The sequence below is a fragment of the Gopherus evgoodei genome, chromosome 1 (assembly GCF_007399415.2).
Source record: "Gopherus evgoodei ecotype Sinaloan lineage chromosome 1, rGopEvg1_v1.p, whole genome shotgun sequence".
Lineage (NCBI taxonomy): Eukaryota > Metazoa > Chordata > Testudines > Testudinidae > Gopherus > Gopherus evgoodei.
Window position 1 is genome coordinate 370079476 of NC_044322.1, and position 16775 is coordinate 370096250.

The 16775-nt window shown below is 49.2% G+C and overlaps 1 protein-coding gene across 3 annotated transcripts in view; it reads right to left on the bottom strand.

The window, feature by feature from the left end:
• The window catches only part of LOC115640012 (hematopoietic lineage cell-specific protein-like), a 77289-nt gene that overhangs the window by 46584 nt on the left and 13930 nt on the right, over positions 1-16775 (bottom strand). For all 3 annotated transcript variants that reach the window (XM_030543013.1, XM_030542976.1, XM_030542924.1), the window contains exon 3: positions 15844-15917. In XM_030543013.1, the coding sequence (XP_030398873.1) occupies positions 15844-15917 (74 nt within the window). The remainder of the gene's footprint in view (positions 1-15843; positions 15918-16775) is intronic.

Sequence of the window (16775 nt, forward strand, 5' to 3'; positions counted from 1 at the left end):
TTAGTTTGGAAAAGAGAAGACTGAGAGGGGACCTGATAGCAGTTTTCAGGTATCTAAAAGGGTGTCATCAGGAGGAGGGAGAAAACTTGTTCACCTTAGCCTCTAATGATAGAACAAGAAACAATGGGCTTAAACTGCAGCAAGGGAGATTTAGGTTGGACATTAGGAAAAAGTTCCTAACTGTCAGGGTAGTTAAACACTGGAATAGATTGCCTAGGGAAGTTGTGGAATCTCCATCGCTGGAGATATTTAAGAGTAGGTTAGATAAATGTCTATCAGGGATGGTCTAGACAGTATTTGGTCCTGCCATGAGGGCAGGGGACTGGACTCGATGACCTCTCGAGGTCCCTTCCAGTCCTAGAGTCTATGAGACCCCGGGCCAGCACGCTGAGATCAGAGGGGTGCTGCGTCTATACCAACAGCTGTTTTCCAACCAGCCTGGACGCACTAATTTGACTGTCCACCGGGTGGAGACCGGGTCACATACCCCTATAAGATGCTCCCCTTTTCGGGTCACTGGTAAAACTGCCCAGGATCTTGAAAGAGAGGTCAGGGACATGCTGGCTTTGGGGGTGATCCAGCCGTCTTCCAGCCCTTGGGCCTCGCCAGTGGTGCTGGTCCCCAAGAAGGATGGGTCAATCCGGTTCTGTGTGGACTATCGAAAGCTCAATGCCATCACCGTATCTGATGCCTACCCTATGCCCAGGCCTGACGAGCTCCTAGACAAGCTGAGAGGTGCTCGGTACCTCACCACTATGGATCTTACCAAAGGCTACTGGCAAGTGCCGCTGGACGCAGATGCCAGACTGAAATCGGCCTTTATCACCCCTCTGGGGCTCTATGAGTTTCTGACCCTGCCCTTCGGCCTCAAGGGAGCGCCAGCCACCTTCCAGCGCCTGGTGGATCAGCTACTGAGGGGGATGGAGAGTTTTGCCGTGGCGTATATTGACGACATCTGCGTCTTCAGCCAGACCTGGGAGGACCACATGTCCCAGGTTAAACAAGTCCTGGACCGACTCCGAAAGGCTGGGTTAACAGTAAAGGCTGAGAAGTGCAAGATGGGGATGGCTGAAGTATCTTACCTGGGCCATCGGGTGGGGAGCGGCTGCCTGAAGCCGGAACCAGCCAAGGTGGAGGTGATCAGAGACTGGCCTGCTCCCCAAACCAAAAAGCAGGTCCAGGCCCCTATTGGGATGGCGGGGTACTATCGAAGGTTCGTGCCTCACTTTAGTGCCATAGCCGGCCCCATCACTGAGCTGTGCAAAAAGGGGAAGCCAGACAAGGTGATCTGGACTGAGCAGTACCAGGAGGCTTTCCGGGCGCTGAAGGAGGCTCTGGTTAGTGGCCCAGTTCTGGCAAACCCAGATTTTGACAAACCCTTTATGGTGTTCACCGATGCCTCAGACACGGGTCTGGGGGCAGTGTTAATGCAGGAGGATGAAAAGGGGGAGAGACACCCCATCGTGTACCTGAGTAAGAAGCTGCTACCCCGGGAACAAAGCTACGCGGCCATCGAGAAGGAATGCCTGGCCATGGTGTGGGCCCTTAAGAAGCTAGAGCCATATCTCTTTGGGCGACACTTCACCGTGTACACCGACCACTCTCCCCTGACCTGGCTGCACCAGATGAAAGGAGCCAACGCCAAGCTCCTGAGGTGGAGCCTGCTCCTGCAGGACTATGACATGGACGTGGTCCATGTGAAGGGAAGTGCCAACCTGACAGCGGATGCGTTGTCCCCGAGAGGGGACCCTGAACTTCCCCAGGTCACTGGGCAGAGTGACCCTGCTCAGTTCAGTCTCGAAGGGGGGAGAGATGTGATGCAGTAGGGACTGTCTGTGTGGGGAGTGGGAGAGCAGGGGAGGACTTTAGGGGATGGACGATGCCAGGGCCTGTAACCTGAGCTAGGTAAGGGAGGGGAAAGGTCAACACCTTTGCCCGGGAAGGGGACAAAGGAAGGGAGTGGCAAGAGGGAAGCAGTTTGAGTTTGGGCTTGGGGCTGGATGGGCGGAATTCAGGGTATCCTAGCTAGGATCCAAGCACCCTGAAAGCCCAGAAGGACTCGGTGGAGGGGTCCTGACTGCGCCTGCAAACTCTGCTGTAACCTGTGTTCCTGTTGTCCAATAAACCTTCTGTTTTACTGGCTGGCCGAAAGTCACTGTGGGTCCCAGGAAGAGGGGTGCAGGGCTGGACTCCCCCACACTCTGTGACAGTGGACACCCTTTTTTTTTTGCTCTGCTGGCACCCTCCTCTCATGTGTCCTGATATTTTGTTCCTCTCATCTGGTCACTCTAAGGGGGGAGGCCCTGATCAGTGGGGCTGCTGGTGGGTAGGAGGTGGTGGGAGTGGGGCGGGGAAAGCTGATGTGGGGCTGCTGACGTATTACTGTGGCTCTTTGGCAATGTACATTGATAAATTTTGGCTCATTCTCAGGCTCAGGTTGGCCCCCCCTGGTCTAGATAATTACTCCTGCCATGAGTGCAGGGGACTGGATTAGATGACCTTTCAAGGTCCTTTCCAGTTCTATGATTCTATGATGAAGACATCTGGGATGTATAAGCAAGCTCTGTTGCCAGTCCACATCTCATACAGGAACATGACAGTTCTCACCTTATAGAGCTACTGTTTCAGGCTGGCTGCAGACTTCACTCTTTGCAGTGCCATCTCCACCACTAAAACATCACAGAAAACATGACACTGCCAGTGCATTCCCTGCAGGCACCTGTGCAGGACCATGGGTCTGCTTTGGGCAGGAAATGGCAGCTGGCACGTAATTGGCTGGCATGCAGGGCCGGCTCCAGGGTTTTTGCTGCTCCAAGCAGGGAAAAAGAAAAAAGAAAAAAAAACGTGATCACGATCTGCAGCACTACCGCTGCTGCTTCAGTCTTTGGTGGCAATTCAGCGGCAAGTCCTTCGCTCCAAGAGGGAGTGAGGGAACCACTGCCAAAGACCGAAGACCCAGATGTGCCACCCCTCATCGTTGGCCACCCCAAGCACCTGCCTGGAGCCGGCCCTGCTGGCATGCCATTTCCATGCCTAGTCACAGCCTCACAGGCCACAGGATTAGGGCTTCCACCAACTGGGGAATCAGAGTCCAACCCTGGATTGCAGAAAGGTGGATACTGAGTAGGTTTTTCCTGGTCCATGAGAGAGTGCATTTCAGGAGCTGCTGGATTTGGGACAGAGCTACGGTGCCTTGGGGCCAGTGCACAAATCCCAGCTCCTTAAGCATGGAGCGAGAGGTCACAGCATGAGCCATGCCCAAAGGAAACACCAGAATCCTTCATGGCAAGGCCCAAGCAGAGTAAGCGACAGGAATGAGCATGAAAGAACATGCCCCCAACCCCCCCCCCCAGTTTCACTGCGGCTGATTTGCAGAAGCCCTTATTTGGCTGATTTCAGTTCACTGAATGCAGTCACCACTTCCTCTTCCTGTAAGTAGACATCACCATGGCAACAGCCTACTTACCCCTCACTGTTCCTCAGAAACCAAAAATCCCATCAGAGCTGCAGGCACTGGTGTCTGTTAGCTCAGTCTGAGGGAAATGGTTTTGCCTTAGTAGTGACCCTCAGGCCAGGATCAGTCCCCTTTTGTACCCCAGAATCTCTCTCTCCCTCTCACACACACAAACCATGCACCATTTCCCTGTCCCCCGCCCAAACACACACACACACACTATCCCCAGCCAGGAGTGTACCCCTTGTGCAAAGCTCCCAAGGCCAGAATCATTCCCAAATGTGCTGCGACCCCCAAGACACACCACCTCCTTCACCTCTAAAGGGTTCCCCACCTCTAGGTTTCAAGGGCTCCCTCCCCTTCCCTTAGGGGCTATCCCATCTGGCTCAGACTCTCATGTGGGTGGAGATGGAAGAGGGCTGAGAGTAGATGAAATGCGAGGTCTGTGGGAACCTAACAGGCTTGTTGGCAGTGGGTGCTGAGGCATATGTGACCTTCCCCTGGTCTCCCATAGCCCTGTACAAGGAACCTTGGGAGGCTGTGTGGGGCAGGAGACTGAGCCCTGGTCTGCGGGATCAGGACATTAACGCATAAGCCCCTATTCAATTTTTCAGCCATTTAACCTGCCACATCTCTGTTCACTCTAGGTAGATGCCAAAGGCCAGCGATGGGAGCAGCTGCAGCTCCAGGGACTACAGAGTCACACCTGCCTTGTCCCCAGGAACTCTGCACATCTGAAGTCCTAAAGCTGCTTTTATTCATAAGGCCAAGGCGTCTTGGGTAGTTCCCCCTTGCCCCTCCCAAACAGAGTGCTGCAGCTGGACTACCTCCTAGGAGTGGGAGTGATGGCACAAACTCCATCCATGCAGGGAGATGTCACTCACAACTAATGGTGCTGATCTCCTGGGCTCACAGTGGCTGAGGAGTCCCTGCTTGTCGTGCCCAGTCCCATAGGCTGGAGGACACTTCCCAGCTCCCTCACTAGCCTGTCCTAGAGGTAATGAAACAACTAGAGGCGGTCTGGTGCCTGAGCTCGCTCTGACACTGGAGCTGGGGGTGGGGATCATGTATCGCCATTCCCTTATACAGAGCTGTAGCGAAATACCACCTCTCTGTGTGACCTTCTCTCCCCTGCACCAATTGCCTTGCTTAGAGCCCCCGCAACAGGCTTTCTTTGAATCGGCACGCAAAGCTGCCAGGGTTGGTGTTTGTCTGCCCATCCATCACTTCTTTCTATAATGCTGCTTATAAAGTGTGACAGATATTGGCTGACATGGGGACCAGAGCATATCTTATGTTGAAAGCATGAAAAATTCAAAAAAGAAAGACTTTCTATTGAGGTGGGCCAGATGGTTTGAGCCATAGACTATTCATAGTCCTTTGAACCAATATAGATGATAAAAGCAGCAAAGAATCCTGTGGCACCTTATAGACTAACAGACGTTTTGGAGCATGAGCTTTCGTGGGTGAATACCCACTTCCTCAGATGCATGTAATGGAAATATCCAGGGGCAGGTATATATATGTGTGCTAGCAAGCAAGCTAGAGGTAACGAGGTCAGTTCAATCAGGGAGGATGAGGCCCTGTTCTAGCAGTTGAGGTGTGAAAACCAAGAGAGGAGAAACTGGTTCTGTAATTGGCAAGCCATTCACAGTCTTTGTTCAATCCTGAGCTGATGGTGTCAAATTTGCAGATGAACTGAAGCTCAGCAGTTTCTCTTTGAAGTCTGGTCCTGAAGTTTTTTTGCTGCAGGATGGCCACCTTAAGGTCTGCTATAGTGTGGCCAGGGAGGTTGAAGTGCTCTCCTACAGGTTTTTGTATATTGCCATTCCTAATGTCTGATTTGTGTCCATTTATCCTTTTCCTTAGAGACTGTCCAGTTTGGCCGATGTACATAGCAGAGGGGCATTGCTGGCATATGATGGCGTATATTACATTGGTGGATGTGCAGGTGAATGAACCAGTGATGGTGTGGCTGATCTGGTTAGGTCCTGTGATGGTGTCGCTGGTGTAGATATGTGGGCAGAGTTGGCATCGAGGTTTGTTGCAACCGCATCTGCTCTAACCCCTCAGACAGAGACCAACACCTACAAAATCTCCACCAAGCATTCTCAAAACTACAATACCCGCATGAGGAAATAAGGAAACAGATCAACAGAGCCAGACGTGTACCCAGAAGCCTCCTACTGCAAGACAAACCCAAGAGAGAAACCAACAGGACTCCACTGGCCATCACATACAGCCCCCAGCTAAAACCCCTCCAACGCATCATCAAGGATCTACAACCCATCCTGGACAATGATCCCACACTTTCACAGGCCTTGGGTGGCAGGCCAATCCTTGCCCACAGACAACCTGCCAACCTGAAACATATTCTCACCAGTAACTGCACACCACACCATAATAACTCTAGCTCAGGAACCAATCCATGCAACAAACCTCGATGCCAACTCTGCCCACATATCTACACCAGCGACACCATCACAGGACCTAACCAGATCAGCCACACCATCACTGGTTCATTCACCTGCACATCCACCAATGTAATATACGCCATCATATGCCAGCAATGCCCCTCTGCTATGTACATCGGCCAAACTGGACAGTCTCTAAGGAAAAGGATAAATGGACACAAATCAGACATTAGGAATGGCAATATACAAAAACCTGTAGGAGAGCACTTCAACCTCCCTGGCCACACTATAGCAGACCTTAAGGTGGCCATCCTGCAGCAAAAAAACTTCAGGACCAGACTTCAAAGAGAAACTGCTGAGCTTCAGTTCATCTGCAAATTTGACACCATCAGCTCAGGATTGAACAAAGACTGTGAATGGCTTGCCAATTACAGAACCAGTTTCTCCTTTCTTGGTTTTCACACCTCAACTGCTAGAACAGGGCCTCATCCTCCCTGATTGAACTGACCTTGTTACCTCTAGCTTGCTTGCTAGCACACATATATATACCTGCCCCTGGATATTTCCATTACATGCATCTGAGGAAGTGGGTATTCACCCACGAAAGCTCATGCTCCAAAACGTCTGTTAGTCTATAAGGTGCCACAGGATTCTTTGCTGCTTTTACAGATCCAGACTAACACGGCTACCCTCTGATACTTGAATATAGATGATGTGTATTTATGTGTTGCTGGCTCATGGGAGTGAAGTGTTCCTGAGGAATCTGAAATCACTAGGGGCTGATAAATACAGAATCCCCAGGCTGGGCATGCCAATACCCTGCTTTGGAAGCTTGGCCACCTGGGGCCAGGGGAATGTATGGGTTTTACCAGTTTCCAAGATGCTGGGAGGAAAAGATTTCTGGGATATAGAGGCTGAGCTTAACCAGACTCAGTGCCTTCTTTCTGGGCTAGAAAATGGACAGGACTTTTTGTCCAAGAGGGTCCCAAACCCTTGCTGCTGTGTTGGAAGGACTTTGGCCTTCCAGGGCCCAATAGGGTGGCTGGGTGACTTCTGGTATGTTTCATGTGTGTGTATATGCCCATATTGTCTTTTTCTGCATGCTTTTGTCCTTTAATAAACGTGCTTGCTTAGGAAGAGCTGTCTGCTCATTTACAAAAGCCCTGTCATTGTCCTTGGACAGAAGCCATAGAGCAGGGGCTGGATGTTTGTCAGACCAGGGGACAATGGAAGTAAAGAGCAGGGGGCTGTAGTCTAAAGCCCCGGACAGAAAGGAGAGGGATGCGGGTCTCTGACCAGAGACGTGACAGCTGAGGCCTGAGATCTGATGGGCATTCCTAGAGCAGACTACAGCAGGGCTCAAAGCTGCAGTAACCCTGACATTGTAACACAAAGAATCTGTTTTTCCTGTCTAAGACTTGTGTACCAGTGACCTCAACCCTGGCCACTAGCTAGCATCCCAGTTCAGACTCGCCACAGCCTCATCCCCATAGACCAGCTGACTGGGTTTGCACAGCACACATACAACTCACTATGTCATTGTGACCTGCCAATCAATTATTTCGTTATGATAGTGACGCTGCAACCACTGCAAACAAGTGCAGCCTATGCCTCCAGTGGAGCCTGCAAAGCAGTGGGCTCAGCAGTGTTGCCTTATACACTGGGATTCCAGCTCAGATAACTGGGGTTCCACTTGCCACTGGAGACTGGGGGAAATTGACCCCTGGGCTGACCTGATAAAGCATAAAGATGACAGCCCACTACCCACAAGGCAATGGCCTCTGTGATTGAGCCAAGCAGATGCCACTAATGGGGATGAGGACCCAGTCAGAGACACAGCAGAGAGACTGACCTTCCTACCTGCCAGAGCTGACCTGTGTGTATAACAGCATGGCGAACACCTCCACAAAGCATAACTCCTACTTGCTGACATTCAGCAGACATGGCCAGCTGCCAATAGACATGAACCAGGGTCCGGGGCCACAGAATGAGTCCATGAGCCTGAGGTTGGACAGTAGCCACTAACATGGGCCAAGCCTGAGACTGTCCAGAATCAGGGCCTGCAGCAGAGCAAGTCTCTGAGCAACCTAATGAATGCAGGCACCTGTAGTAGGCTGCCTGTTGGGCTACATCTCCTGATGGGTAGGAAGAGTCAGCAGACTAGCTCTTCCACCCAGCAGTAGCACTAGTTTAGCAGCTGCTCAATGCAGTCACCCACGATTGCATTAAGTCCTGCACCTGCCAGTTTCCAGCCCTCCTCCTGTCTTGCTTTGCTACAGGTATCCCAGTTCTGACCCTCTGCTCCATTTCCTGACTTCTGTCTTTGGCTCTGACCCTTGGCTTTGGCATCTGGTCGCCGACTTCTGCTCCAACCACTAGGCATGGCCATTCACATTCTGACAGGTTGGGCAGCCCTAAAACCACAAACCGTCAGGGAACTAGAGCCCATACAGCAAGCATGGATCCTAAAAAGGCCTATATCTCTCTGATGAAGATAGTGGGACCCCACAGACCTTGCAGGCCCAATTTGCCACTCTGCAGAATGCAGCCCTACAAGCTCAAGCCACATTGCCTTCAGCTCTGACCCCCTGCTCCCATGAGCCCAAGCTCCCCCTGCCTGACAAGTCCAATGGCAATTGTGACTAAATTTCATGTGTCCCTAAATCAGTGTTGGCTCCTCTTTCTGCTACACTCACAGTCGTATCCCACTAACCACGTCTGGGTGGGATTGATTCTGAACCTGCTTCCTGGGGAGGCCCTGGCTTGGGCCTCTCTGCTCCTGGAAAAATCAAACCCACTCCTCGGTCAATTTGAGGAATTCATTCAAGCTATGGTGATGATCTTTGATTACCCGAGTTGCAAGTGTACTGCCGAAGCTGCGTGTCTGGTGTTGCAGGGCTGCTGGCTAGTTGTTAAATATGCAGCGGAGTTCCAATGCTTGGCAGTAGATGCTGAGCGGAACAAGGACACCCAGTATTGGGATATATAGTAGTATATGTTGTCATACACCATCGGCCATTTGGGCCTAGCATAAATGCTATGTGTTTGACATGAATACATAAGTTATTTAAGGTTATGAGAGGTCAAGGATTGTCTGTGCAAAACAACTTCGTCATGTTCATTGGAGGAAATGGAATGTCTTGGATTATGAAGGCCTCCCCAGGAACTGTTTTCCTGAAGTTATGGGTGAAAGGTTTAGCAAAGAGACAAAGAGCTAAGGATGCAATGGACTGGTCTATAAATAGTTGCCTGACATATCTGAAATTTGGAGTCAGACATTGATCCAGAGCCCTGATAAAGATGAGGTGTGCATTGTGGGGCTCCCAACACCTTATGATTGGAGCAGACCTTGACTGGCCATCGGGACTTTGTTCTAATCTTCGGACTCTGATGTGGTATGAAAGGGGTGTGAATATGGAGTGACTGGGGTTTATATTGTAATCAGTAAAAGTATTTAGAATATTATATACCAACACTGTGTCCAGTATCTGCCTGCTCCCCTATCCCATAGAGAGGACTCCATCAGAGCCTAACACCAGTAATATAATTTCTGGGGTCAGCCTAAACAATGATATTAGAAATTAACTGGTATGGGTGGAATCCCATCTGGCCTGGATATCTTTGTCAACCTGTCCATAAAGATCAATGTCTGCCTGACAAAATGACACCAAGGGAAAAAAAACACCCGTTCTCCTGGTTGGGTTGATGCCATTCCCAGACATCTACACCAATGCTTGTCCACTTGTACCCTGGTGATGGCCAATCACCATCCAATACATCTCCAACTCCCTGTCCAGCTCAGCACCCTGCAATGCCTGACACCAACCTAGAGGCACTGACCCTAACCCTAATACTAACCCTCAGGCAATTTCATGGATCTAGAGTTCACCCACCCACACCATGTTCCCCCACCCCCAGCACAAGAAGCCCCTTGATTTAGTGGAGTCCATTAACTGGTTACTCCTTTCATCAGGACCAGAAATCTACTAGACAATTACCTTAGAGGTAACTACCCTTCAAGGCCACCAAGAAATTATTCAGTTTGGGCTAATTCATCAGTTGTTCTTGGCATTCCCAGCTCATTACCCATGACCAGAACATCCTCTGGTGGTCAGGCATGGTACATTTTGAATCCTCATTTTGCTGACAGTCCTGTTTCCCAAGAGCTGACCCAGGACCAGCAAATCTTCGCAACTTACTTGGTCTTCCAAATAATTCAGAGATGTGAAGAGAAGATTGAAAGGTAATCCTAGAAACCCCCACATTACCCCACCCCAATAGCTCCAGGAATTCCTGTTAAATAACAACACTGTGCCAACAAAAAGAAAGCTAACACTCTTCCACTCCATCACAGCTGTGAATGCCCTTTGGACCTCCAGTTGGGCACAGAAGCTTCCTTTGGGCACATTTACTCCCTCTCCAAACGAGAACTACAGGCATTCTGGAGGTATCTCAAGAAGAACCTGTAGAAAGAGTTCATTGGCCCCTCCACATCCCCCACAGGGGCCCCAATCTTCTTCATGGCAAAGAAAGAGGGATCCCTTTTGGCCTTGTATGGAATACCAAGCTCTGAATAAGAGTACAATTCAAAATAGGTACCTCTTATTGTTTATTCATAAGCTGTTCCAAAGACTCTGATCTTCTAAGGTCTTCACAAAATTGGACCTCCATGAAGCTTATAACCTGGAGGATATCTAGGAAGGAAATGAATGGAAGACCACCTTCTGGACCAGATATGGCTACTTCAAGTAGTTGGTCATGTCATTTGGATTGTGCAACACCTTGTGCAACATTTCATAAATGACATCTTTAGGGACATGCTGGACCAATTTGTCATCATTTTCCTGGCTGACATACACATTTTCTCCAAAATTCAGGACCTCCACAATCATCCCATATGCACTATCTTAGAGAGAGTCTACCATAACCACTTCCTCACAAAGTTCAAGCAATAGGAGTTCAATAAGGACACAGTGGAATTCTTGGAATACATGATCTCACCTAAGGAATTCACCATGGACCCATGTAAGGTAGTAGCAGTATCCAACTGGGCTGCACCCAGGCATATATACTGGGTGCAGTGATTCCTGGGGTTTGCCAATTTCTACATGCAATTAATTAAAGGATTCTTTAGTCTGGTTGCACTGATAATGGCATTCCCGTAAAAGGGGAATTGGTTGGCCTGCTCCTTGCAGGCTCAGTCAGCCTTTGATAAATTTTATCTAGGTGTAACCCTCAGGAAAATTTTCTAAAGATGACTTAACTATAAAAGATTTCTCTCCTTATCCATCTCTCTCACTTTTTCACTGAAGAAAACCACAGAAACAGCCATTGGACTTTAGGAGCAGATCCTCACCTGAAACTTGGTCAGTCCTGTTGCTGGGAGCTTGTGGTAAGAATTTAATCTTGAAACAAGTTTAGTTTGTTAAGTCTAAGTACCAGGAAGCATTTTACCTTTATTTTTCTTGTGACCATTTCTGACTTCAATGCCTTATACTTTTACTCACTTAAAATCTATTTCTTAGTTAAATAAACTTGTTTTATTCTTTAATCAAAATTAATCCAGTGTTGTGAACTGTGTGGGTAACTCCATTTGGGGTAGCAGACTGTTGTATATTAATCCCCTTAAAAGGGCAACAGACCTAATCTATCCGCACTGTCCAGGAGAGGGATGGAGAGTATAGGACACATGTTTTGGGAGGAGAAAATCTGGGACTGGGACTATGTTGGGCTCACCCTACAAGTAGTAAACAAGTCTTCTGGAAGCCAGAGTTGCTGCTGGGGTCAGAATTGCTGGACTAGGGCTGTGGTAATACACAGACACTCATGGTGTGACCTGCATGCTGGAAGGCTGTTTGTGAGTGGTCTGAGGGGAGCTACAGCAGCAAGTCACTGAGAGGCACCCAAAGGTATACGGCAGGGGGGACAACACCCCACTGGTCTAGATTGCACCTTTGAATGTAACACTCACTAAACCATTTTGCCAAAGGTGTAAGTTTATCTCAACATGCAGGCCCACAACCAACTGCACCCCTGTGCTTTTTATTCTCAGACACTAACACTTGTAGAAAAAAAATACTATATTTGGCACAACGAGTTACTGGCTATCAATGCAGCTTTTAAGGAGTGACTCGGCCTCCTGGAAGGGGCTGATTCCCACTCCAAGTCCTGATGGACCACAACTGGAATATCTATGGACTGCTAGACACTTTAACTAATGCCAGATCCACTGGTTCCTCTTCTTTGCTCACTTCAATTTTGTAGTAACCTATTGCCCAGGGATGAGAAACAGGAAGGCAAGATGAATATCTTGGTTTGGCAAAGAATCTGTTGTCACTGTGTTCAAGGTGTCCAGCTTTGCCAATGAGATCATTGACAGCAATCTGCTGTCTTCCATCTGCTCTCTGCTTCTCAATGACCCGTTTGCAACCCAGATCCACCAGACCCTGAATGATGCGACTACCCAACCCAACTCTGAGTTCCATTTACAAAATGGCCTCCTCTATTGCAAGAATTATGTTTATGTTCCAGAGGGAAAACCTAGGCTTCATGAAGCTATGCCATGATCCCCTGCTTATAGGCCATTTTGGCTAATTCAAGACCTGGAATCTGGTCTCAAGGAGCTTCTAGTGGCCAGGCCTACATCAAAGATTATATAAGGTCCTGCAACCTCTGCACCCATACTAAGAACCCATGATCAAAACCTTTAGGTTTCCTCCAGCCTCTACGCATGCCCCCACAGCCTTGGTCCACTATATCAATGCACCGCATTGTAGAGCTGCCATGCTCCCATGACACGCAGTAATCTTGGGTGATGTCAGTCTCCTCACAGAGATGGCACACTTCATCCCATGCTTACTGTTCTACCGCATGGGAGACAGCTTCCTGGAAAATGTCTTTCATTACCATGGTTTACCAACAGGCATTGTATCAGACTATGGAAGTTGGGGGAGATGGTTGGGAGATGTTCAGGAGATCTCCACGCCGGAATATAACCTGGAGAGGGAAGTCAACAAAGTGAGAGGGGATACCCTTGCAGACCAAAGAATTGATCCAAGGAGGAATAGTGGAGTAGAAACCAGATTAACGGTGGTAGAAGGTCTGTGCACGACAGGAGAAAGAATGTCACTGACGCCAAACGCCAAAAATTAAAATGTCTGTACACTAATGCGAGGAGCCTAGGTAACAAGATGGAGGAACTAGAGCTACTGGTGCAGGAAGTGAAACCGGATATTATAGGGATAACAGAAACCTGGTGGAATAGTACTCATGACTGGAGTACAGGTATTGAAGGCTATGTGCTGTTTAGAAAAGACAGGAAGAAAGGCAAAGGTGGTGGAGTAGCCTTGTACATCAATGAGGAGATTAACTGTAATGAAATAAGAAGCGATGGAATGGATAAGACAGAGTCTGTCTGGGCAAAAATCACACTGGGTAAAAAAGCAACTAGAGCTTCCCCTGAGATAGTGCTTGGGGTACGCTATAGACCACCGGGATCTGATTTGGATATGGATAGAGACCTCTTTAATGTCTTTAATGAGTAAACACAAAGGGGAAATGTGTGATTATGGGAGACTTCAACTTCCCGGATATAGACTGGAGGACGAGTGCTTGCAAGAATAATAGGGGTCAGATTTTTCTGGATGTGATAGCGGATGGATTTCTTCATCAAGTAGTTGAAGTACCTACGAGAGGGGATGCCATTTTAGATTTGGTTTTGGTGAGCAGTGAGGACCTTGTAGAAGAAATGGTGGTAGGGGACAACCTTGGTTCGAGTGATCATGAGCTGATTCAGTTCAAACTAGATGGAAGGATAAACAAATGTAGATCTGGGATTAGGGTTTTCGACTTCTCGAGGGCTAATTTTAAAGAGTTAAGGAAATTAGTTAGGGAAGTGGATTGGACGGGGGAACTTGTGGATTTAAATGCGGAGGAGGCCTGGAATTACTTTAAGTCGCAGCTGCGGAAATTGTCGGAAGCCTGCATCCCAAGAAAGGGGAAAAAAACCATGGGTAGGAGTTGTAGGCCAAGATGGATGAGCAAGCAACTCAGAGAGGGGATTAAAGAAAAAGCAGAAAGCTTACAGGGAGTTGAAGAAAGGCAGGATTAGCAAGGGAAGCTACCTGGTGAGGTCAGAACATGTAGGGATAAAGTGAGGAATCCCATCTGGCCTGGAATGGAAAACCTGCCTTATGAAAGGAGACTCAAAGAGCTTGGCTTGTTTAGCCTGGCCAAAAGAAGGCTGCGGGGGGGATATGCTTGCTCTATATAAATATATCAGGGGGGTTAACGTTAGGGAGGGAGAGGAATTATTTAAGTTTAGTACTAATGTAGGCACGAGGACGAATGGGTACAAACTGGATATTAGGAAGTTTAGACTTGAAATTAGACAAAGGTTTCTAACCATTAGGGGAGTGAAGTTCTGGAACAGCCTTCCGAGGGAAGTAGTGGGGGCAAAAGACTTATCTGGCTTTAAGACTAAGCTTGATAAGTATATGGAGGGGATGTTATGATAGGATAGTTTAATTTGGGCAATCGATCTTGGATTATCACCAGATGTCTGCTCAATGGTCTGTGGGGAGATGTTGGATGTGATGGGAACTGAGTTACTGCGGAGAATTCCTTCTTGGGTGCTGGCTGGTGAGTCTTGCCCACATGCTCAGGGTTTAGCTGATCGCCATATTTGTGGTCGGGAAGGAATTTTCCTCCAGGGCGGATTGGCAGGAGCCCTGGAGGTTTTTCGCCTTCCCCTGCAGCGTGGGGCATGGGTCGCTTGCTGGTGGATTCTCTGCAGCTTGAGGTCTTCAAACCAATTTTGAGGATTTCAATAACTCAGTCCTGGGTTAGGGGTTGTTATAAAAGTGGACGGGTAGGGTTCTGTGGCCTGCCTTGTGCAGGAGGTCAGACTAGGTGATCATATTGGTCACTTCTGACCTACGAGTCTATGAGTCTATGAGTTCATCTCCTGTTTCTCTCAGAAATTTCCGCAGACTCCTTAGCATCGACTCCCTTACCTCATCCGCCCGTCACACACAGTGTAATGGGCAAGCAGAGAGTCAGTCAAATCTTGGAGCAGTATCTTCACTGTTTTCTGAATTACCACCAGTATGACTGCCTCTGCCTGTTGTGCTACACCAAATTCTCCTATAACAATGCAATCCACGCCTCGATCCAACATAGCCCATTCTTTGGGAACTATGCCTCTCACCTCCACTTCTGCCCAGACTTACCTGTGAGTTCCCCAGTACCAGCCACTGTGGGTTTAGCCTCCCACCTATTTTACCAGGAGCTCAAGGAATCCTTTCAGTCCTTCAAAGCAACCTACAAACACCACATGGACCAAGATCGTCAGGCTACCCCTAATCTGTCCATGGGAGACAAGGTGTGGCGCTCTGCCCAGAACCTTAAAATTCAGCCACCTATCTACTAAACTAGACTACCACTCTACAGTGGGAACCTACACCCAAGCCCCTCAAACCTGCCACCACCACCCATAGCAGTCTGCAGACAGGCGGCATGCTTGGTTCACCAAATCCTCACCTTTCAGTGAGTTAGGGAAAGGCTTCAAAACCAGGTGGACTGGGAGGGCTACAGTGGACAAATGGTCTTTGGACCTGTTAGAGAACATCCACACCCCAACCATACTGCAAGTTCTATCAGAAGCACTCAGAGAAACCGGGTAGAGAGCCCCTTCCCGTTGCCCCTTCCTTTCTCTCCCTACTCTGCCTGACTGGTGGAAGAATGAGTGCCACTCCAAAACAAGAACTCAGAATTAGCTATGGACCACCTGGGAGGGTTTGAAGGTCGGTGTTTGTGCACAGGCATGTGGCTGTGACCTGGGATCCCGCTCCTCAGCCCTGGGAATCTCCCATTTGACACACCTGGCTCTGGAGACTGGACCAAATGGGTCCCTGGACTGAGCTGATCTAGGTGCTAGCAGACAGCCTGGATAACAGCTAAAAGGGGGAGACTTACTTGATGTGCTCGGCCCGTCCAGAGCCCTCAATGGTTTTGGCTCCCCATCTCTGGTCCTTCTCTGAGATGTCATTCTGCAAAATAAAACCAAGCCCTGTGGGCTGCTGGGGACAACAGTGCTGGGTGCAGGGAACCACTCCTCTGCTGCCTGCAGACTGGAATAGGACCAGCTGTTTTACTAGCCAAGATTGAAAACAGCGGAGGACACAGCACTTCGGTGGCCCCAGAAGCTGGTGCCCTGGGCCACTGCGCTGCTCGCCTGCCCCTAGAACTGGCCAAAAAACCCAGCACAGAGATCCCCATTACCTCACACACACATCAGTGGACCAAGACCCCTCAGGCACAGGAGTCATCATTACAATGCACGCACCTGTGAATGGACCAAGACCCACCCGTGGCACAGGGTCACCATTACTGCGCACGCACCTGTGGATGGACCAAGACCTGCCCGTGGCACAGTCACCATTATGGCGCATGCATCCATGGATGGACCAAGCCTTGCCCCTGGCACAGGGTCACCATTACTGAGCATGCACCCATGGATGGAGCAAGACCTGCCCGCGGCATAGGGTTACCATTACTGCATGCGCACCTATTGACAAGCTTTGAGCCTGGCACATGGGATCACCTTACCACACCCATACATGTCAATGGACTGAGATCCTGGCATGAGATTACCCACAGCTGGGCAGGCTCCAGCTAAAGGAAGCAGCTGTCTCTCCAAGAAAATTTCTTTCAGCTCAGTGGCACCTTGTGCTTTTCAGAAGATTTCAGTATGACTGCAGGCCTGTCTGCATTCAGAAACCCCCCTTAGAAATTCCCCCCTGAGGAGACACGTGGCTTCCCCAGGCAGATGAGTGCATGGACTATATGTGATGAAAAGTTTCCTGCTGAACTTTTTCCCATGAGGAAATACTGATTAGTTGAATTGA